Source organism: Dromaius novaehollandiae, chromosome 7, assembly GCF_036370855.1.
Source record: "Dromaius novaehollandiae isolate bDroNov1 chromosome 7, bDroNov1.hap1, whole genome shotgun sequence".
Taxonomy (NCBI): domain Eukaryota; kingdom Metazoa; phylum Chordata; class Aves; order Casuariiformes; family Dromaiidae; genus Dromaius; species Dromaius novaehollandiae.
The window spans coordinates 25,256,294-25,278,681 of NC_088104.1; the positions used below are offsets into that span (position 1 = coordinate 25,256,294).

General features: G+C 43.1%; 1 protein-coding gene across 8 annotated transcripts in view; it reads right to left on the reverse strand.

The window, feature by feature from the left end:
- Nucleotides 1-3,385: 3,385 nt before the first annotated feature.
- WIPF1 (WAS/WASL interacting protein family member 1) overlaps nucleotides 3,386-22,388 on the reverse strand; it is a 57,078-nt gene continuing 38,075 nt past the window's right edge. For all 8 annotated transcript variants that reach the window (XM_064514983.1, XM_064514977.1, XM_064514979.1 and 5 more), the window contains 7 exons: nucleotides 20,868-20,956; nucleotides 19,017-19,146; nucleotides 16,548-16,742; nucleotides 14,376-15,155; nucleotides 11,598-11,810; nucleotides 9,868-9,981; nucleotides 3,386-8,319 (listed from right to left, as the gene is read on the reverse strand). In XM_064514983.1, the coding sequence (XP_064371053.1) occupies nucleotides 8,264-8,319; nucleotides 9,868-9,981; nucleotides 11,598-11,810; nucleotides 14,376-15,155; nucleotides 16,548-16,742; nucleotides 19,017-19,146; nucleotides 20,868-20,918 (1,539 nt within the window). In that variant the 5' untranslated portion in view covers nucleotides 20,919-20,956 and the 3' untranslated portion in view covers nucleotides 3,386-8,263. The remainder of the gene's footprint in view (nucleotides 8,320-9,867; nucleotides 9,982-11,597; nucleotides 11,811-14,375; nucleotides 15,156-16,547; nucleotides 16,743-19,016; nucleotides 19,147-20,867; nucleotides 20,957-22,388) is intronic.

Consider the following 22,388-nt stretch of genomic DNA (forward strand, 5'->3'; position numbering starts at 1 on the left):
GATTTTTTTTTTAATTCACTGTAGTCTAGAAAAAGAAAAAGAAGTAAAAAGAACAGTTCCATACTCAAAATGAGAAATGTATTTATGTGGACTGAAAAAAACAGTATTCTTGAAGAAATAACTTTTTAAATTTTATTTGGGGGAAAAAAATGAATGACAAAACCCAGAAAAGTGTATGAAAATTAAAAAGTAGCCTACTCTAATGAACCAGGAGGCTTGATGATATCATACAGACAGCATCTGTGATGGATTTTTGTTTTACATTTTTAATGTAGCTTCTGTGAAAGTCATGTTTCAAGCCATAAATATTTTAACATTTTAAGATTGAAGTAGAGACTATCTAAATTGCTTTTAATTCAATAGACAGATTGATATTGGACGTACAGAGAATAAATTCGGCAGCTACTGCTAATGCTATACATTTTCAAATTAAAGTATTTTTGTGTCATCCTTTACTCAAGATTATTTTTGTACCTGTATTTGTGTTGAAATTTTTGGACAAGTTAAGAGCCTAATTGCTGACACTGAAAAATACACAGTATCATAAGAATATTTCAAAAGATTGTGTTCTAATTCCATTTAAATTAATATCCTTAGGTATCAAAGTTTAAGCATTTAAATATATGTTTCCACCAGCCATGAAAAAACAGAAGAAATCAGTAAGATTCTTTCAAAAAAAAAAAAAAAAATCCAGGTGCATATATTATGGATCCTTTCCTCGAAAGTTCTGACTATTGCAATGGAAGGTTTAATACCATCAAGGCAGTTGCTTTTCCATTAAGCACCCCCGTACAGCCTTTGGGGGCTGCAAGACCGACAGTAAGCAGTATTGCCTCATTTAAGAGGTTATGAAAGTGCTGTCTGCCATGGATCTCAGATGGGACAAGAAGACACTTTCGCTGCCAGGATGCAAAGGGTCGGACTAATGAAGCCTGTGTTAGGAGATTTCCGAAGGACAGGACAGGCAATGGAGGAGAGGTGACAGATAAACACCCTGCTGAAACTTATGACAAAGTCAATACACTCCTACTGCAATGCTTTCAGCACTTATTGGCAAGACAAGTTATTATTGATAAAGCCAAGTACCAAAAAACTGCTACATCAGCCTAGAATGTGAAACAACCATTCGGCTCACAAGGGCATCTTTATAAAAGATTTAACCCTCTGTGTGTTCAGGGGCTTTTATCGGCTCACATTAGTGATGGAAATAATTGTATTGCTTTTTACTCACAGCACTGCTGCAGTATCTACGGTGTAGAGACATAGCAGCAGTCTGCTTGCTTTTATGCTTTGCCAAAGTTTTTGATTAGCAGTTTTTATTTGTGTAAACACACATAGTATGAGCAGCCCAGATACCATAAAACATAATAAACAGGTTACAGAAAAGATTACTGAGGCCCTAATTTAGTCTGCAAAATTTTTATCATGATGTATTCAAAAGGGGGAGTGGAGCCCAGGCATGACTCTGTTTACAGATAGCAATTAATGCACACGGGGAGAGACAATTTTTTTTTGTTGTTTAAAAAGAACTTAACTTTAAAGCTGCTGAGACACTGTATACTCCAGACCCTCACAACCTGGAAGAGTAAGTATGAACTTTTTAGTAGGATTATAGAGTCCTATTTGATGAGTCAAACGAACAAGCCATTTTGTAAGTAAGCGTAAAATAAATAGCTTCATTATGTATAAGAGAAAGTCTTTATGAGCTCTGGGAGAAATGAAATTTCATAAAATCAAGCTCTCATCATGTTACACATTTGAGTAATTTTGAGAAAATCAGACAGCAGAAGCAGCTGTTAAGACTTGCTGGATATAATTGTTATTAGCCAGAGAAAACCCAAATCCTAAAAGGTTCTTATTCTAGCTCGATAGTTAATCTACACAATACATTAATACCCATTATGTCCCAGACGTATCCAGGCCAATATTTAGCCCCACAAACTAAGAATTGGCTATGATCAGTTTATTATTTACAATGCAAAACAGAGTCAGACTAGTTAGAGGGCAAAAGGGAGCAGCCTGTGCATACATGGCAGGGAGGTCATTGGAAGTTGCCAAACTGCAGTCAAAGGAGTTTGGCATTTTAACGTATGCTACTTGCAATGCAGGAGCCTTCCCACAGCTCCAGACAGCAGTTAGAAGAAAAGAAAACCCAAAGTATTGTAAAATTATTTTTTTTCTCCTCTTTTTAAGAAAAGAAACTGCATTGAGTTAAATGGAGGAAGGACTATGCTGTGGTCACACAATGCTTAGTTCAGTTCCTTTTTCCCAAAGTCAAGCAAGCCATTTAATTTATTGAAAAACCAAAGCACCATATTTCCTTTAATAAAATCCCAAAGAAGGAGGCCTACTGAACAATCGTTAGAGTCATACCCATGAGTCATACCTCAGGGTCCTGGTTTAAGCCCACTGCGCACTGCAAAGGCCAGCAAGTGAATCAACCTGCTGAGCTTGCTTCTTCACATCTCCCTACTTCCTACCTGCCTCTTCCTACTTCTGCAGCCCCAGCACCAGGACTGAGGCATTCACAGGTTGCACCTGAGCCACAGCTGCCTGTGGCCTCTTGAAGAAATGGAGGTCTCCTCCCCAGCCAGTCTGTAAAATGGAAGTAGCAACAAGCAGCCTCCACTGGTGTCAGAGGATCCACTGGTGGTGGATCCCGGACAAAGGATTAAGGATAAACCTGTTGCTCAAGTCTTTGCAAGATAGATGCGTCTGTTTGGGGGATATTATGAACTGTTCTGAGGGTTTTAATTGACCTTTCTTATTTCTGAGGAGAGACTGAAAGTACAACCAGAATTTGAGCCCTCTCTGGGCTTTCATCAAAAGGTCTTTCCATGTTGAACCTGGACCAAATTATTGAAAAAGTTTAACATCCAAGATCAAGATCAGGGTTCTGAAGGCAAAAAAGGGTTTCATTTGTTTGAAAATACACAATGTTATCTGGAAGCCTTCTGTCTAGTGAGCAGAGGTAAGATGAACAAAAATCTGCACTTCTTCAGATATATTTTCCACGTCATCTCCCCATTACAAATATCTAGCTTGCCTTGCTAAGAACCAATGGCTACAGACTCTGCTCACCAAAGAACTATACAAACAATCACTGTAAGTGTAGTACCACTGACCACATTTTTTTCTAACATTCTTCATCCTAAACTAAACTCATCACTTCTCTATCTATGAGTGTCTCACCACCATCTCATGGAAGAAGCCTGAAGTCCTTCACCTCCTTCCACCGCCCTGCCAAGGAACGGTACGCGGGAGGGGAGAAGCGTCCGTCCCCCGCTCCCGCCAGCACCCTTATTGCACTCCTCCGGAAGCTGAAATCTGTTTCCACCAAGGAAGCAACCATGGCTGTTTTCAGTGTAACAGTCTGCACCACCAATTAAATAAAAGTAAAATTTATTTGGCATAGGACAGAAAAATAAGGAGAAAAAAATCACATACAAAATAAATGTTAAGCAGAAAAATATCCACAGAACTAGACTAATACTTTATAAAAAGCTCAAACTTTAAGCATCTGATAAAAACATGTTACTTTCTGTTTAGCCTGTGTTTTAAGTTCTGATCCTCTCCCTTTCATAGTCATGTGGCTTTAGAAGTCCAAATTTAAAGTGTCTTCCTTTGTATGTATTACTTTATGATCATTTATCACAGACAAACTGTATTTCAAAAAGGCAACATACTGAAGTGTATTACTCCCTTTCTTAAGACATGCCGTTTCCATTTTTTCTCTCCTATTCTGTCTACCTAACTGCATACTGAGCAACTAAGAACATATACGTGTGTCCTGCTTCTGCTGAACACCTTGAACGCTTCCCTTCTCGTCAATGCTCCAGATTTACACGTTAACTAACTGGCACAGACAGTTTCACCTTACAACCGAAAAGGTCCCTATTTTCTCCTTACGTACATGAGGAAACATTCTGTGAACTAGCTACACTGAACATGTTACTGAACATCTTTATGTAAGAGATTCTCCTTAATTTTCTGGTGAATACAGTTTGACAGATTAAAGTTCATACAATATATATTATACAGAGTCAATGTACCGCCATAACAGGTTCTGTTCACACATGACTGTAAGACAGCAGTGTTCACAGTATTACAACGAGATACTACGTACATGCACATTTTATCTTGATTTGTACTCTAATATTGATACCAAACTTCAGCAAATTGGTTTTTACTTCCATGAACACTCTTCTCCCTTTCAGAGTCCCGTAATTGAATGGCCTTCTGTCTACATCTCTTGACCTTCTGCTTGAAACAATTCCCAGTTTGATCATCCAACTCCAGTCTTTGTTTCCAAGGGGAAAAGTACAGTTTCTTTTTGCATATTTTTGCACAGAAAATTGTTGTGCTGCAATATACGTGAAACATGATAGCAGTTTAGTTTCCTGGTCCTCTGCTCCAACAGAGCACAGCTTCCACAAGTGACGTGTAAACAGCTGCTGCTGCAAGTAGAAGCTACTGTCCAGCTTTCTAAAGGACAAGCTAAGGAACTTCTTCGATAGTTCAGTACTGCAGAAAAAAACCTGGTTCTCATGATTCTTTTAGTGCTGGGAAATCCTGGCTTCTAAACAAGAACCTTGCGACCATATTTAAGTAGCTCATTTACAGAAATACGTGCTTCCTGAATCACAGGTTGGGTTTCCTGTAACAACTCTGACCATCAATCGCTGTGACCTCTTCTACCAGTGGCTGGTGCAGATAGAACATGTGCTTCTCTTTCAAAAATATTGAGCAGAAATAATTGTTATATGGTACAAAAGTTAATCCCATTTTATTTACTTAGTTGAATTACACAGAAATGAACACCTGTGGCCATTGTCATGCAATGCAAGTCTTAGTGATGACATAAAAAGGTAGTTTGAGGTGTGAATGTTGCTACTACAACGCCATTAAAACAAACACAATAAATCCTATACGCAAGCGGTGAATCAAATTTAGCCCTCTAATAACCTGTGCAACCATGCTGAAGTCAGCTGGACTGTACGGAGAGCAGAGAGAGACACTGCTTCATGGAAAGGGTTAGGTTTCCAGAGACATACCAACAACTTAGGGTGAAGTTCCCGCTGGGAGACCAGTTCCCACTTAGGTCTCCCCTAAAGACTGATTCAACAGTACCTCCATACACTTAACTCAACCTGAAGTTAGCCGACTGAGCATGTTACAACAGCAGGGCTTGGCTCAGACGCTGTCTAATGCTGCTATCAGCACTATCTTACATTAGGGCACGGAAGAACAATGCCTATTAATTTTTCTAGTGAGACACTGAAAAGTTGACTAAAAAGGTCATAAGGCACCACTGGTTCAATGAGTTTTGTTTTTTTCTTTTTTAATATTGCATAGTGAAATAAATATTTTAATATTGATCATATTGTAAATAGCTATGGATATATGAAGCGATATACTGAATGACAAAATGCTGCATTGTTCTGGAATATATCTAGGAAATTTTACAGCAAAAGATACAAATAGTAAAGTTGTTGTTACAAGAAAAAAAACCTCTCTTTCTGCATTTTTAAGGTATTTTATCTATATGCCAAACATCCATTTTGAAGAGGTTTCAATAGTACAACAAAGTGCTAAAAGACAAGCAGCCCAGGTTTCTTGGCATGTTGACTGAAGGCTTTTTACACAGCACATTTTTAAGTGAGATTGAAGTTGATTTGCCAAGTCTTTGGTTATTGCCCAGAATTTTTGGTCAGAAAACCTTGCTCAAGAAATCAGAGAATATTTTGAACTATGCAGAGAGTTGGCAGAACAATGTGCAGCATTTTCATTGATTTATTCAAAGTAAAACAGTCATGCTGGAAATAGATAAGTAACAAAAAATGTATAGCTTCTGGAGTTTGCTCAGATTTTTGGCTGTATAACTACTTGAATATTAATAAGGATTTGGCAGGTCAATGTATTGAAAATCTTGTATTCTTAAATTCAAAATGTCATTCCTCAGAAAGTTATAAGTGCTTCAGTTTAATAACATGAATACAATAATTTATCCTTTAAGTTATTATCTTATTTGGACTTCTATTCACATAATAGTATGCCAAAGAGATCGGCACTTTGCATAGTGCATATGCTTAAGTGACATCCATAAAATACATTTACAAATTCAGTATTGAACTGGGCTTGATCCCAAGGTGCACCTGTCACACGGAGGTCCCGTTACTATCTGTTTAAGAAACTCTTACAGCCATGATCCTACAATTAGATTTAGATACACCCCTGCGCCTGCGCAGATTTAATTGCAGATTCAAGACCATAAATAGTAACTTAAAGTAGGTCATTAGATACAAAAATGCAAAAACAGGTACATAACCAAATACTATCACAGCTAACACGATTTTGTAAACAAATACCGAAAAGGCCAAATTAAGTTTGGTCTGGCCTAATCCAACTCTGTCTGATGCCCTTCGTTGGGACAGTCCCGGCTGTACGGCAGGAGGGGGCTCTGGCCCTCCATGGTCACTGACAACGCAGAAGACCCTACACACAAATGCTTCTGTGGGGTTCAAGCTCTCTTTGGCTAAACTCCTTGGATTTCCAAGGACTGACCTCATCCTAGCCTCAGAGCGCACTTAGGATCATGTCTCCCACACCAGTGAAACATTTTCCTAACCTACATGACTATTTTTTTCCTTTTTTTTTTCTTTCTTTTTTTTTTTTTTGAGCAATACCCTGTGAAACATGCCCACTGATACGGCCTTTGTAGGGAGTCCAAGGAGTAAGCTCAAGAAACAAATACTGCTGAGGAGACACAGGAGAATTTTTTCAGAGCTAACCTTCAGAAGTCCCATTAATAAAGAGCTATTAATCAGCAATATTTCAAATCCAGAATTACAGTCTTCCTCTGATTTCCAAAGGCTTTTTACATTTACTTAGATCCATTTATAAAATGCACTTATTCAATTAACTGTGTTCTCAAATACAAAATTGAAAAGCCATTAAATCAACTGACTGTCACAATGTGAGAATACTTTACTTTTTCTTCTATTAACACAAGGCTGGCAGCTCTCTGCTGAGATTCCTTTCAGCACAAGTTGAAAGGACAGGCTTCATGGCAAACTCAGAAGGCCAAATCTTTCCATTTCTCTTGAATGAGTGAAGACAGCAAATTTTGGAGCTGATGCTTCCATTAGAATACACTAACCCTGGACCTCCTTCACTAAATCAAAGGGCTTTCATTTATGCACATTTTTTGACCTCAGCTGCTCTGTTATAACATAAGTCAACTACAGTCTCTCTGAGAATTGTGAGCTAAGCCCCAAGAAGCTTTTTAAGTAAAAAAATCCCATGATTTAATTGTACCAAAGAAACAACTGGAGAGCTTATGTAATCTGCAGAGCACTGATGCTCATGATGCTTCACAGAAAGAGCTTGTAACTACAATAATTGCTGCATTTGCACTAAGACTGCTTCTGAGGAAACTTTGCTTGTAGTCTCATGTAGAGAGCATTACAGTAATCCAGGCCATGGATGGCTGTGGGTTGGTCCACATCAAAGTAGGAAAGAATTAGGTGACTAAAAGCATAAAGCTATTACAAAACAAGGTGGGACGGATAGAGAAGATATTTTTATGCCACTGAATTCTTAATTTGTGCTTCTCTTTGGAAGATCCTCCGCAGATAAAAGCAAGGCCAGTCACACTCCATCCTTGGGGCAGGATGAGCCATCGATGGTTTGAAACATGGTTAGCTAGGCTAAGCTGAGGTGCAAAGATGTAGACTGAAGTCTTGGTCACCACGTAGTAGGACAGTGGCTTGCAGAAGCACTTGGGCCAAGTTAAGCACACAAAGAAGGATCCACGGGACTCTTGGCTATGCAATATTCTCTGGTAATTGTTTTTTAAAGAGAAAATAGATTGTACTTTGTCATTCAAATAATACAGCCACTGTACCCCAAATTAATGAGACAGCTTTGTTCCAGCTATCACTAAATTCAAAGACGGATCTCCTATTGGACTCAAGGGTACAGGGCTGGACCCCATATGCATGACATATGTATGTTGTATATGGGCCACCAAATGCTTTTCATGACAGCCTGCAATATAAGCAAATAAAATTGATAGCTTTAAGCAACTATAGTTCATAAGCTGCATCTATTACTTCTGTAACAGAGACTGAAGTTTATTCCAGCTGACAAGCCAAAAGTAGAAATAAAGCAAGACAGACTACTTTCCGATGATGTGGACAGGAGAACTGACTTGAAGGAAACTTTAAAACAGAAGTTGTCCAGGGATGGGCCGGGACCCATTTCACCTTGGTATAGGTGGAAGAGGGGGAGCACCTCTTTCTTTTCGGCCAGAGCCACCTGAAAGAGAAAGTAATTTTTTTGTGTTACTCCTCCTGGCTTCTTTTCATGTGACAGTTCATGTCTAAGCCATTAATTATGTAACTGGTGAAGAACTTCACGTTTTCTTGTCTAACCATTTTGCTAGAAGTTTTTTGCAGAGTTTCTGGTTAGTTTATTAAACAACAGTATAACAACTGTATTTTAATGAATGCTATCTGCAAATGCCTGGAAAGCATATATATTTCTGTCCTTTGGCCCCTCTTCAGACCAAACTGATAGCTCTTGTTAGCCTTACTATTTCATGCAAGCACATAAGGTCTTAGTGCCGCTTGAACACATGCAAATTTAAATGAAAGCTCTACATGTAGCAAGACCTTAAAGCTCTTAATATATTACTCTATATGAAGATTTTCATTACAAACTCATGAAAGTATATACAAATGTGTATATCTCTTTGCTTTTCTTTCTGGAGCAATAGGAAGGGGTGAAAGCTAACAGTGCAAAGTGAAGGGTCAGCGACTAACAGGAATTTCTACTCCAAACCTCATCATTTGGAAACAGCAAAGAGAGAGAAACATCTGAGTGTACAGATGATTACAGGGTAACTATGAGCCACTGATGTGACTGGTTGTGAAAGAAGTAAATTGATCCTTGGGTGTATCAGGGAAGATAGCACTAATGGAGATAGGAAGTATTTATGCTGCTGTAGAAAACATGGGTGAGACCTCAGCTGGAACAGCATGTAACACTAATTGGAAAAGACAAATTCAAACTGAAGTGTATACAGAAGCAACACTGATGATCAGTGAAATGGAGATCTTATCTTGAAAGAAGAGTCTAATACATCCTGGTTTAATCAGCCCAGTGAAACAGAAGCTGAGAGAGTGTATGACTGTTGTCTTAAAAAACATTGGGGCTTTCACACGCAAAGGAGAGAGGATAACTAAACTAAAGGACAATGTTGGCACAAGAATAACTGAGCCATGAATGAGTTTAGATGAGAAATGAACAGGAGAGTCCTAGAGCGGCCTTCCGAGAGGAGTAACAGGGACAAACAACAATCAAAATGGTCCTAAGCTGAAACTGGGGATTTTGTGGTTCTGTCTGCCTGTAGCAGAAGGGTCCAGATATAATGACGGAGAAGGTCTCCTACAATATGAGAAGGTCTCTCAAAAAAATGAACAATCCCTCTACCTCCTCCTCCTGCCCCGAGCCTCTACAAGGTACAATTTTAAGAGGGCTTTTATCTGCAAACCTTGCATTTAATATTTTCTGTGTGGTAGGGAATGGTGATGAGGCTGTTAGTCTGAGAAGCTTTGAAACCTCAGTACCCAATCTCTTCTCCACCCACACTGTCTTTTAGGCTAATTGGCTTATGCTGACAAAAAAGGGGGATCAATGAAGGAAGCATTAGACTGAAGGAAGCCAAACTATTCCTGGTTATAATTGTCTTCAAGTGATCAAATGTTTACTCCTTACTGGGAAAACTGCTCTATGCTGTACTAACCCTTCTAAGTTCATAACTGATACGCTGAAACTCCAGCACCAGAGTTGGAACAAACTTACCTCTGCTTTCATTTCTTGCTAGTTTACTTGGATAACTTTTGTTCACAGGTACATATGGCTCTGGAGGTGGCAAGTCAGATATAGGATGGAAAGAAAATCTGCTTTCCCACTCATCTGAAAAAAATAAACACACTTTACTGGTTAATTTTCTGACACAGCTACAGAAAGTCATTTGACACTGGTATCATGTTTAATACATGATTTATATTGTAAAATGCTTAGGGAGCTGAGTATTGAACCAGCATCCTACTGGGAAGTCAGAGAAGAAGAGGCTTTAGGTAAGCTTGAGAATGAAAATTCTTAATTAACTTTAACTGAGCCAATTTAATGCAAAGTCACAGACTGGGGAAGTGACCATTATTCCATGGAAATCAGTGCTACATTCCCTTCCATGTGTAATAGATCTGACTATATAAACATACATATACACACACACACATCTGTATGTATGTTATTGGAAATGTATAATGTTTCCTACTACAGAACAGTATTTTGTTCCTGGGTATAGAATTTTCTGATATTTAAACTGTGTTGATACACAGAGCTCATTAAAAGCACAATGAGTTACAAGTAGTGTTTTCTGGGTTTCAATTTTTATACAGGAAAAAGAGTATTTGGGGGCATTATGATAAAACTTATGATGACAGAGAATCTTTTAGCATGCAAGTAGAGTGAAAAATGGCTAAATGCATCAGTATCTCATGGGACTACAGGGACCATGTTGACACACTTATTGACCATACAGGATTCTAAAGAATAAATAAAGCTGATCTGTTTCTTAGTTAAAATAATGGGGGAAATGTCTTTCTACAGCTCTTGAATTTGGATGCTTAAGGAGGAAAGTATGGGCCATCTCAAACTTGGTCATTTCCTGACTTGGTTGCTTCAGGACTTTGCAACCATGACAATCTTGCAATATTGTTTTATTTTATTGCATAATGTAATGAACAGCTGAGTGAGTTTTTCCCAGCAGCTGAACATGTGATTATTTGCTGAGATCCAGTTTTTCCTTCCTTACTCCTAATGGTTGCAATTACAAACTGGTATGTGAAGGAGCTGCAGGTTCTAAACCCTGAAAGTGACTTATGTAGGAAAAAATGTTTGTGACCACCTGCCTTATCTGATGTGTCAAGAAGGTTCAAAAGGGTTAGTTACAGATTTACCTTCTGTTTGCCTTTTGTAACCTTATAAATGTCAGAAATACCAATTTTGGCCTTCTGTAATTTACCCAAAAGGCTTATCCATACATTGCAAATATAAACCTTAATTAAAAAGAAAAGCAAGATGAATCTTTAAAACAGCTATTGTGGACCTCACCTTTTCAATAAGCACTAGTAAAGTGAGAGAAACTCAACGTCTTTAACAGTTTTCTGACAATTTCTTCCCTCATCTGTTTTTCAGCTTTCAGTTTTTAAGTCATCATCTAACTTAGTCTGAGACTCAGTTTCTGCATTGACAACTTTGCAGTTTTGTTCTATGTATGGTTTATATATATATATGTATGTACCCACAAGATATACTATATATACTATATACAGTATACAATATATAGTCTATGCATACATACTCCATTCCTTCCTGGCAGGATTAATTGAGACTCAGATGACATCTCTGTAGATCATCAATCAAGGGTCTGCAACAAAGCCTCTAGCCCAAGTCTTTTTTGCTGTGTTGAACCAAGAGCCTCCCCAGGGCCTCTGCCCAAGGGGACCCCTGCGAGCGCAGCTTACCATCACACGACTCCTGGAAGCCGTTCCTGATGGCGGGTGCAGGCGGCGGCGGTGGCGGCGGCGCTCCGGTGCCTGGCCGGTCCGGAGGCAGCGGTGGCCTCGGCCCTCCTCTCTGGTTTTCCAGGCCGGCCCGGGAGGGCAGCTGCGGAGTAGCCGGCAGGGCTCTCGACGTGCTGCCGTTCCTGCTCAGCGGCGGCGGCGGCGGCAGGGGGCCTGAAGCGAGACAAGAGGCAAGCACACAAACGCTGTTTGTAGCAAGAACTACTCTGGCAGGCATAAGCTGCTGCCCATGTCCGACCGGCTCCTGCTAACGATGGGCGAGGTGGGCTTTTGTGGCCCCTCAGCCCAAAGCAGAGCCTGGGCAAAGCAGGGCCTGCAGCGCCCGCTTCCCTGCTCTCCCGGCTCTCCAAGAGCTCATGCTGACTTGTAGGGTATAGTATAGGCAGGGGATATCTGAGCATAAATGCACCTCAGTGCTCATATTCCCATCTTCCTCAGCTACATTAGTTTCTGTAAAGGAGCTGATCCTTGAAGACACTTTTAAACCACTCTAAACAACACTGGCCGCAGTGAGCAGAAATTACGGCTGCAAGTCAGGACATTGCGGAGGTCCAAACCAAACCCCGTTTCCTTTCTATGTACTGTTGCCAGGCAAGAAGACGTGGAGGAGAAGAGCAGCTCTGTTTCCCACAGAGGCTCTTTCTCCATAGGGGTGGTCCGCTCAGGGCGCCACCGCCGGAGTCTGCCAGAGGCGTACGGGGGGACCCAGCCTGGGAGCGGCAGCGTTAAGCAGCATGGCATCAGTTCTCTCGTTTATAAACATATCTGCTGCATGCCGGGTTTTGCTGTAGTTGGAGCCTATCCACCTCCCACTAAATTGGAAACAGACCTCACACACACACTTGCATTTCCACTGTTGGTGCATCTGAATAACTGGCATGACGACAAGGCAGGACAAATACGCGAGGCATATTCCACACAACATGGGACCGGAGCCGCATCGAGGGCAGGTCAAGGGTGCTTCTCTGCAAGGAGGCAGTGAAATGAAGGCAAAAAAGGCCAACACTCCCCCACTGCTGCTGTCCAGCCAGGTGACCATGGTGAGGACACCAGGAGACTGAGAAGAGAGGGTGGATGTCAAAAGGTCTCACTGCCTCTCTGTTCGACATAGTTGGGCAATTGACAATTATGTTAATTTTTATGAAATGCTTCCTTGTCCTGATGAAATGTAGTCACAGATGTGCACTTTGAAAAAGAGAGCAGTGGATAACGTGCTTCTATGAAAAAGCATTGAAACATGTTGCAATAAACATGCTGTACTTCATGTTTTGTTCTTTTCTTAAAAAAATCATTAAAGCTTGCCTTCAAAGAATGGTTTCTATGGGCGAGAAGCACTTAGCAACTTCCAGAATAGTTTTGCTTGCTCTCTCTCAAGCCTAGCTAAGACCCATCATCTATACTGAATGGGTGCCAAGTAGAAGAATTTACATTTACAATTTATAGCTTCAACTTCCTCCTACTTATTATGTCACCAGAAAGGTAGTGGTGACTTGCTAAGATCATGCTTCAGAAAAGACCCAAACAGCAAACCACCTGTGGAGCAGAGGCCATCACGGAAGAAGTTCTCAGAAGTGTTTGAATAATCACAAATGCTCTCTGCAGCTTTGCTCCATGCTCCCCAGCAGTGCGGCTGCGTTATAGGGAATATACAGAGGATAACGAGGCCAGTTAAAGGGGCTGGAAAGCAACACAGATGGCTAGAGCCTCTGGTAGACCCTGTGAGATTCATCCTTGCTGTGTAGGACTGGGTGGGTTTGAGATGATTCCAGATTATTATTCCAAGGGACTAAAGGAAAGGCAAAGCCCAAGGAGGTTCCCAGGGCTGCCTTCTAAGCAATGCTTCTCCCTTCCCAATGTTATGGGGCCTGGCTGTTTGCACCTTAATTCCCTCATCTCCAAAAGGAAAATCATTTGGTATTAAGAGAGCTAAGTCACAATGCGCAGTTCTTAAAAATTATGAACAATAATTATCAAAGGACTAAGTATATTATGAAATAACTCTATGGAGACAATTCACTGTTTAGTCTCATTTGAACTGTGCATACAGTAACAAGTTAGTCACACCACAACAACTGCCATTATGCTTGACAACTGTTGGATAGGTCTTTTATTAAAATAATTTGTATTTTGCTCTAAGTGTTTATGCTTCCCAGCACGTAGGAGGTCAGGTTTTGCAAACCTGAGTTCACAGGAACGCTACCATTAACTTAAGCTGGGTTATTCCCAAAAGTAAGTATTTGTCACCTAACAGAAGCTAGATAAAGCAGGTTCCTTGCATTAAGGAATGTAATGGACAAAGCCCCTGTTTGTAGCTCCCTTTTTACTACAGCAATAATAACGAAAATGGCCAAGATTTGCCAAAGTATGTAAGAGTTACCGGGTGATGCATAGTGACTTCACTTAAGCCACCAGGATGCCCATAAACCTTCGTTTTCACTTGCAGAACACCTCGTGCATAGAAGTGCCCTTTTGCACGCCCGGGAAGCAGCTGCCTGCGGTCCGGCAGGTTTCGCCGGCAGGGCGCTGCCTCCCGCCGCAGCGCCGTGTCCTGCTGCCCCAGGTCTTCGGTGCACCCTGTGCCAGGACAAGCTATGCCCTGGCTCTAGCTACGGGGTGCGCGTCACCCTGCAGATCGAAGCAGCGGCTGCAGGGCCGCATTGGGGCTGGGGATCAGCGGCTGCTGCCGTGGCTGCGTGGGTTCCCGCCGCGGCACCCTACCTGCTCGGCCCGGCGGGTCGCGCACGGGCGGCGGCGGGCGCTCGGCGGGCGGTGGTGGTGGCGGCAGCGGTCCCGCTCGGCCCCCCGCCGATGCCAGGCCGGGCCCCGCGGCGCCCAGCGACGCGTTGCGCTGCGGCAGCCGCGGCATCTCGTCGCTGCCGCCGGGCACCGGCGGGACGGGCGGTGGCCCCGGGCGGCTGGGGGGCGGCGGGGGCGCCGGGGCGCCGAGGGGCGGCCGCGGCGAGGCGGGCACCGGCGGTTTGCTGTTCTGTGGTGGCGGCGGCGGCAGCCCCGCGTCCCGGCCGCCGCCGGGGGACCGGTGCCCGGCGGGGGGCGGCGGCGGCGGCGGCGGCTTGTCGTCGGCCGGCCGGCCCGGCGTGGGTGGCAGCGGAGGTCTGTTGGAGAAGGGAGACGAGGAGCTCGGGCTGGACTGGCGGACGGAGCCTCCGAACGCGGCATTCCTGCTGCCCGGGAAAGGCGGAGGCGTGGGCCCGATGCTGGGCTGCCTGCTCAGCCCTGGCACCGGGGGGGACCCGCGGTTGTGCAGGCTGGATGCGACGGGTCGCGGCGTATTCGGCACCGGCGGGGGCCCGCCGTCGGGCTTGGAGCCGAAGTCGGGTCTGGGGGGCGGCAGGCGGTTCCTCTGCGGCTCAGCGGCAGCGCTCCTCTGTCCGGAAGGTGGTCCCGGGAATCGGGCTGGCCCACTCGGAGGAGAAAAAGGCTTGGCAGCTGCTGACCTGCCTCCGGGCGGGAGCACTGGCGGCCTGCTTCCCCCGGCATCTGCGCACACAAGAGAAGACATCAGCATCCACAGGCACTGGGCTAAGACACCAAACAGGACTTCACGTGACAGTCTTTAAATGGGCAAAAACCCACGATAATACAAAGACCCAACTGGCTTGGTCTTGGCAGGGGACACTCGGGTGTTCAGGATTTGTCACCTAAAAACATTTATTAGCGATTTTGTTATGCGCTGGGGAACTGCTCAAAGCAGCTAGGTGTGTCCCAACAGAGCTTATGAGGGCCGACTTGTGAGAGCCCCAGATGGCCGTAGGGTAATGCACCTGACACAGCCCTCACGGAGCAAGAAATAACGGGGTGAGGGGAGAGAAGAAATGGTGGAGAACAACTATCTAACACTATCAACCTGAAGGCAAAAGGAGGCTTATCTCTCAAATGATATTTAACAACTACAGCTCAGCAAAAGGCTCTCTTCAACCCTTTCCAGGCTCTGTTGTCTAAGGATATACTTGTGCATGCCTGGAAGAAGTCAGTCTTGCAGCTGAAGCAGCACTGTTCTGTTACATCAGGAACTTTAGTATTAATACCAGTTCCCAAAATAGGCTGTGACACAATAGAAAATACCAACTCTGAGAGACTGTTTTGTCCGCATGCGCTGAAAAATTTGTTACTCTGTGAAATACAAAAGATTCATAACCCTCTCCAACCCCCATTGCCCAGTCCTTCAACAAGTGTGCAATGAGACATCCTTAGCCTTAAGTTTGCTGGTCCCAGCATCTCCTTTGTTTCAAGGGGCACAAAGCTTTGGGCAGCTGTTTTGAAAGTTAGAAGAATACAGTGTACAGCCCTGGCTGCAGCACGCATATGAGGCTGGGATGCCTCATGCACTACCTAGCTGATAAATCATGCTGCCTTGGTGCTGATGCAGATGTACTTCCCATTCGGAAAGTAGATCCTTTTTCCTGGTGCATCAGGCATATTGAATCAGGAATCCTCTTACGGCTACCCTTTGGTCCCACACACCCATAGCAAAGGCAAGAGCTAGTCTGTATTACCGCACTTTGCAGGTGGCAATTCAACATTGCTGAGATCTTTAGTTTTCACCAATAATTAGGAGGATGGGTGGAAAGAGGAGACTAACTTCTTTATAAAACCTAGCATTAAGGCAAAAAACAAGATTTAAGATGAAAATTGCATTTCCTAAGAGCCCTCCTTGTGTCTGGGCACCTGAGGGAGACCTTAACTTAACTGTACGCTCAAACGCAAGAGTGAAGCTAAGTATAACATCATGTTTAAATAGGAGTTCATTGTGCTGCTTAAAGGTGCTTGGAGACATTCTTAATCCAAGCAGGTAATTTATTGATGTTGTATGAAGGTTTTAAGTAATCTGTCATTTACTTTTTTGCACTGAACCTGTAAGGTCCTTCTTACCAGCATCTCGACTGGCAGCAGATCTGAGCTTTGGCATTCCTGCTTGAAAAAGGCCTCCAAGGCCAGGTGGTCCACCTCCACCGAAGCCACCACCACCGCTGCCACCACCACCACCACCAAAGCCCCCGCCGCCGCCACTGCTGCCGCCGCCGCCTCCTCCAAAGCCACCACCACCTCCACCAGGTCCTTTGGGTTCTGTTGGAACAAAAATTCCCCAAGTTATGCAGTGATATGAGGCTGACTCAGCAAAGTCCTCTCTTTCATCAGAGCAGCTCTTGTAACTGGGGAAAAATGGACAGGCTTTCAAAACACACAAGCACTTCTTCAAGTTGGACCATCTCAGCTACCATCAACACCACTATTACACCATGGAAGAGGTGGTGCAATAAACATAGTTACTGTGTTTTATTAAGCCATCGCTCTCCTTTAGTCTGCTGTGGACTGGAAGGCAGAGAAATGGCCACTTTGGACAGTTTGGAACTAAAACATGTAGGACCTCTGAGAACATTGTGTTGTCTTTGTTAACATCTCTGTAATTGCTTTCCATTTCTTTATACCTTTGGTCTCTTATCCTTCCCCTCCATTTCTCCATAAGCAAACTGAGAGACTGAGCAATTTCAGGGGAAATGAGGAAGGAAAGAGGAAGACCAAGGTGTTCTTCCGTACATGTCTCTAGTGTTCAATTCTGGGAATGCACTGACCTCTGTCACTACTGACGTAGTTGCAACAGATCTTATTTATATCTACTTATTTACACAGAGCCTAGTGGGGAAAGAGATTTCATTTCTGATTACTTTTCTGTAGGTCCAGAAATGTAATGACAGGGTCGTCATCAGCGAATTGTTCCAATAGGAAGAATTTATTATTTCAGCCCCTCTCCTCCTCTCCCAACTTTCCTCTACTGCTATCATTTCTGCTGTGAGACCACTGAGACACTTGAAGTAAAATGAAAGTGTTTCCAACAATTATAAATTAAAAATGCATGGAAGGGACCTATTTAGAGCATCACTGCCAAATGAACAGGGCCACAGGTCAGGATATCTGTGGAGATCAGGCCCCAAACGATGGTCTGCATGGCTGTGGATCAATTGCTTAATTTCTTGGCATCTTGATTTCCATAGCTTTGGGTGGGTAAAAATTTCACTGGCTCTAAACTAAAACCTGTAGATGAAAAGCATTTCTAATAATCCCAACTAGAAAAAAATGAGGAAGACTGTGTTCACAGAGGAATGTTTAACATCATCCTTCTCTTAGGCATGTTAGCTCAGTTCAGCCCTGACTCACATAGGGTGTGAACCTCTGGAAAATGCTGCTGCTATCGTTTAGTCTTTCATCATGATTTACTAATTCATGTAAACAAGAAAATAGACCACATCATTTTAATTTTATTGTTTAGACCTCCTTTAATCCCCTTAATGAGTTTTCTCCATCTTAGTAGAATACCTAGAATGTACTGAGCTTTCAGAGATAACATTCAAATATTTAAAATGAGGTATACAGCTGACTGCAGGACTGTACCCATTTTAATATTTTTATTCTTCTTTGGTCACATTCCTTCTGGCCTTTCCTTCTTTCCTCATCAACCTCCCATCACAGTCCAGTTTCTAATTGCATAGGCAGACCTGGACTGAGCTGTGTCACATTTGCTACTCTGTCTGAAAAAAATGCCTTTGCCCCCTGGGCATTAAGTGCTGTGCTACTGACATAACATGCCTTTGTTTCTCACTCCTCTCGTGTTTCTGTCCTATATTCCTAACACTTTTGGCACATGGGCTTTGCCAGTCTCCTCTCAGGGTCTGCCAAGGTGTACTGTGAGACACAGCAGCAGGTCAGCTGGATGGAGACCTCTTCTCCATTCAGGTAAGGTGAGTTGCTGCATGGTGCCAGAGCACCGTCTGGCAGGCTGAGCAGCAAGGTTCATCCAAAAAGATAACCCTGGTGAGTCACTCCAGGAGTGGCAAAACCACGTGCAACAGGGAGATACCCAGGTAGAGCTGTGGCTCACAGCTTTGGCTCCGGTTTTGCATTAATTTTCATTAATAAACTAATGCTGTCATAACAAGGGTACCTTTACTTTTATGCTGTTTGTGCAAAAGTGGAGGTTTAAAATTCCACTTCATCCTCTGTGCTATTCTCAGTGCTGAAGGGGTTTTCTGCTTGCTTGTTCTGCTGCACCTTTTCAGCAGAGCTCCTCGTAGGGTGTGCATAGCTTTCTGATTTAGGCAAATGAGAAAATCAATGACTTTACAAGAGGCAGCAAACTCACATTTCATAAGCAGCAATTGATTTCTCAGCTGACTTAATCTGTGATGAACACAGCTCATTTTTATTTATGCCATTTTTTGGCATTTTTTTTTAGCTGCTTCTCTCAGGGCGCTTCATCTGCTGATACATAAAGTAGTTGTTTGCACTCAAATATACAGCACCATTCAAGTATACCGAAACTCAAACATACAGAACTATACTCACTGTCCAGAATTGGAGCACTTCTGTCATTAGTAACAGTCTTCTTTAGCTTTTTTCCTTTGGTGATATCAGATAATAGAGCATTTCTCCCTGCTTGCTCTGACCTGCTTAGGGATGGCTTTTCAGTATTTGCCTGCAAAATAAAATTACAAATGAGGAGGTAAAATAAATCTCAATTCTAGCTACAAAGTTCTGATCAAATATGGTAGTTACCCGAGACCTCAATTTTTATTTTAACAGCACTAGACTAGGTAGCCTGCCATGTCTGGTTTTGTGGACGATGTTATAGGTAGCTGGACTTGTGAATTACTCTAGGCTCAAAACACTACTGCTAGCCCAACCCAAAAAATTCTCTGGGAACAAAATGCTTTTATTTGAACTCGTATTTTTACCACTCTACATTTAGAGTCTCAGTTACTTTTAGATACTCAGATATTTCTTGAAAGTTGCAGTAAAACTCCTAATATACTATATATTATATATATATATACACCCCTTATATACTGAATAAATCAGAATAAAAACGAGGTTTTAGTTACTATTTTAATTTTGTTAGCAATACCTTAAAAATGTCAATCACCAGTGTTAACAGTATGGACCTTTTCAAATCCCAGTAAAAGCATGAACCCAATTGCATCTGCCTGTACTTCATGCACTGCAACTGAATTGTGATTTTTCATCACATTACAATCTGGAAAGTGTAACAAGTACGGGCAAATAAACAGAGAAAATAATGGTATAAGAATGTAAATTAAGAAGTTTGAATTTCTGCAAACATTTAGAAAGTACTGGAAGAAAAGAACTATGATTTATAAAGTTTGAGGTTTCTTTCAGTGGTCTTCCCTTTATACTTCATGTTTCGGTGACTATAGTTTTTCAAGAAAGACCCAAAAAGTATATATACATACACAGACATAGGCACACATGCACATATGTATATATGATTATTTGTTCTAGGAAATGGTGGTTCTTGAAAAGCTTTCTAACATATCAGATCAGTGTTATGGAAATTTCCTAAGAGGTGGTGGAAGCTGCCAGGAAGGGAGTTTCTGCTTGTGGTGGAAAATGAGGGAAATCAGGGACTAACTAGGGTCATAGCCCAACAGATCCATGTAAACAGCTAGGCTAATGAATTAAAATATTTCAGTGTTTTACGACAGCATTTCGAGAGTCCTCCTCTTTTTTGTCAGAATAGCCCCAGCCTGTCGGCGGGTGAACGCAACTCGGGGCGGCTCTGCTTCAGCTCAAGCCGATTTAATTCGGGTCAGATGCAGTCTCCCCTGCCACATCGTGCCAGCAGCAGATCTGGTACCCTCACGCTATGGGCTGGTTCAGGGAGCTATGCTGGCTGAAAACGATCCTCACCAGGTATAAAAAGCAGGGTTCATTTTGGGCCAGCTCAGGTTCTCTGAACCAGTTCACTGCTGGGTCATGTAAGTGCCAAAGCCAGAGCAAGGGAGGAGAAGGAAGCACAGGCTGGAGCAAGGGAAGGGGAGAGCAAAACTTCAATCATTCTGGCCTAGGCAAGCTGCTGGGACCCAGACGCTCAGCTGAGGATGCCTGCACCAAACCGAACCGCTGGTGCGGGAGAAAGAGGACGGTAGAAAGCCGGCATGGCTAGTTACATCGGCTTGAGCACTGGAAGGGAGTGGGAGTAACGATCCCTCTTGTAGGATCAATCATCAGCGATCAACAAAATGTAGGAGAGTGTCCTCCAAATACCCGATATTTGGCATATACCTAATATAAAGGCATAGCCTTGTCCACCTCCTTTGCTTTTGCACGTCCCTTTCGGTATGACACGCAGCACTAGAAGACAGCGCATACGGCGCATTTCCCTCCTGTACAACTTACCAAGGCCAGGGTTGGGGGCGGCGGGGGAGCCGGCGGGGGAGGCACCGGCATGGTGGGCGGCTGAGCTCCTCGCGACCTTGCCAAGAAACCTGCACAACAAAATGCAGAAACACACAAGAGCCAGAGATTAACAAGTCTGTCACCTTTGGGAATACTTTCTGCTCAGCTCTGAGCCATCCCTGTAGCTAACGGTTTTATCTGCTACATTTTCTAAGTCTGGTTTGTGATAAGCACCTCCTTTCCCCTTGCTCAGAAGCAGCTGCATCCTTACGCAGGGGCTCCCTGCGTGAGCTCCCTGGCCATACACACACATGTAGTTTTGCCAACATACACAATTCATGCACGCTTTGCTATGGTAGTGCACAGTAATGGAATATAGTCATGTGCAACAATTACAAAATTAAACTCCATTTAATCCAACAGTCTTGTCCATGGGTAAGTCCTGCAGCATAATCCCATTGCTAAATCATCAACCCTTACTTCAGGAAGGCATCATCTCCTTGAGATCTTCCACAGTCCTACTCAGAAACCGATGCAGCCCTTTTAAAGCCACTTACTTGCTGCAGGACAAGGCACATGCCTACTGCTACGGCTCGGGCAGAAGAGCAGACCTCCAGGCAAGGCTCGTGCCTCCCTTCTCCCTCCCTGCTCTAAGGCAGGCCCGGTGCAGCACCTCTGCGGGCCCCTTGCTCCCTGCGAGGCGCAGCAAACACTGGCAGAGCTGCGGGCGGTCCCCAGAGCAGCGCAGGGGACCCGTGTGGTGCTGTGCAGCCAATGTCCTCGACCCCCAGCCACGGCAAGGGGAAGCAAAAAACCAAACAAGATCACCGCAACAAAGTAAGTGTTTTCTGGAAAAATACTGCTTGTTTGTTTAAAACACCCCTTTGGCCTACATGCTCTTTCTCTTGCCCTTTCACATGAGTAAGCTTTAGCAACAGTGCTTAGCCATCACTTCCATCACATCTGCACACGAGAGGTAAAAGCAGTGGGAATGGCAATAAGGACTATTCTCCAGACAACTGCACTGATAGTGATGTGCCCAGTGCGGTTATTTACAGGAAAACACAGCTCATACTTTCCTAGATCACTTCATTATTTTTCATAACACCAAGGAGGACTGTAATAAAACAGTGCCTGTCAAATCAACTTTATGCTAGATACGGTGACAGACTTACTTAAGAGATTAAACAAATATAAGAAAAACAAAATGGAATTGTCAGTTACCATTTGAAGTGAGTCACCACCTAAAAAGTCTGTAATGCCTCTGAGATGATCCAAGATACATAAATGTGCTAGAAAAAATGGTTAGAAATACATGTTTCTCTCATCAGATGCTTACGCTTTAAAAGAAATAGAATACGGCTCTCCCAGGCAGTTATAAACCCAAATAAAGCATTGCTGAGCTGCCCTCCTGAGAAGGCAACTTCTCTGAAATGAGACTTTGCATCAATTTTGTCTAAAATCTTTTGAGAAAAAAGGGCTGGCAAAGGGAATGAACAGCATCACCTCTAACTCTAGCTG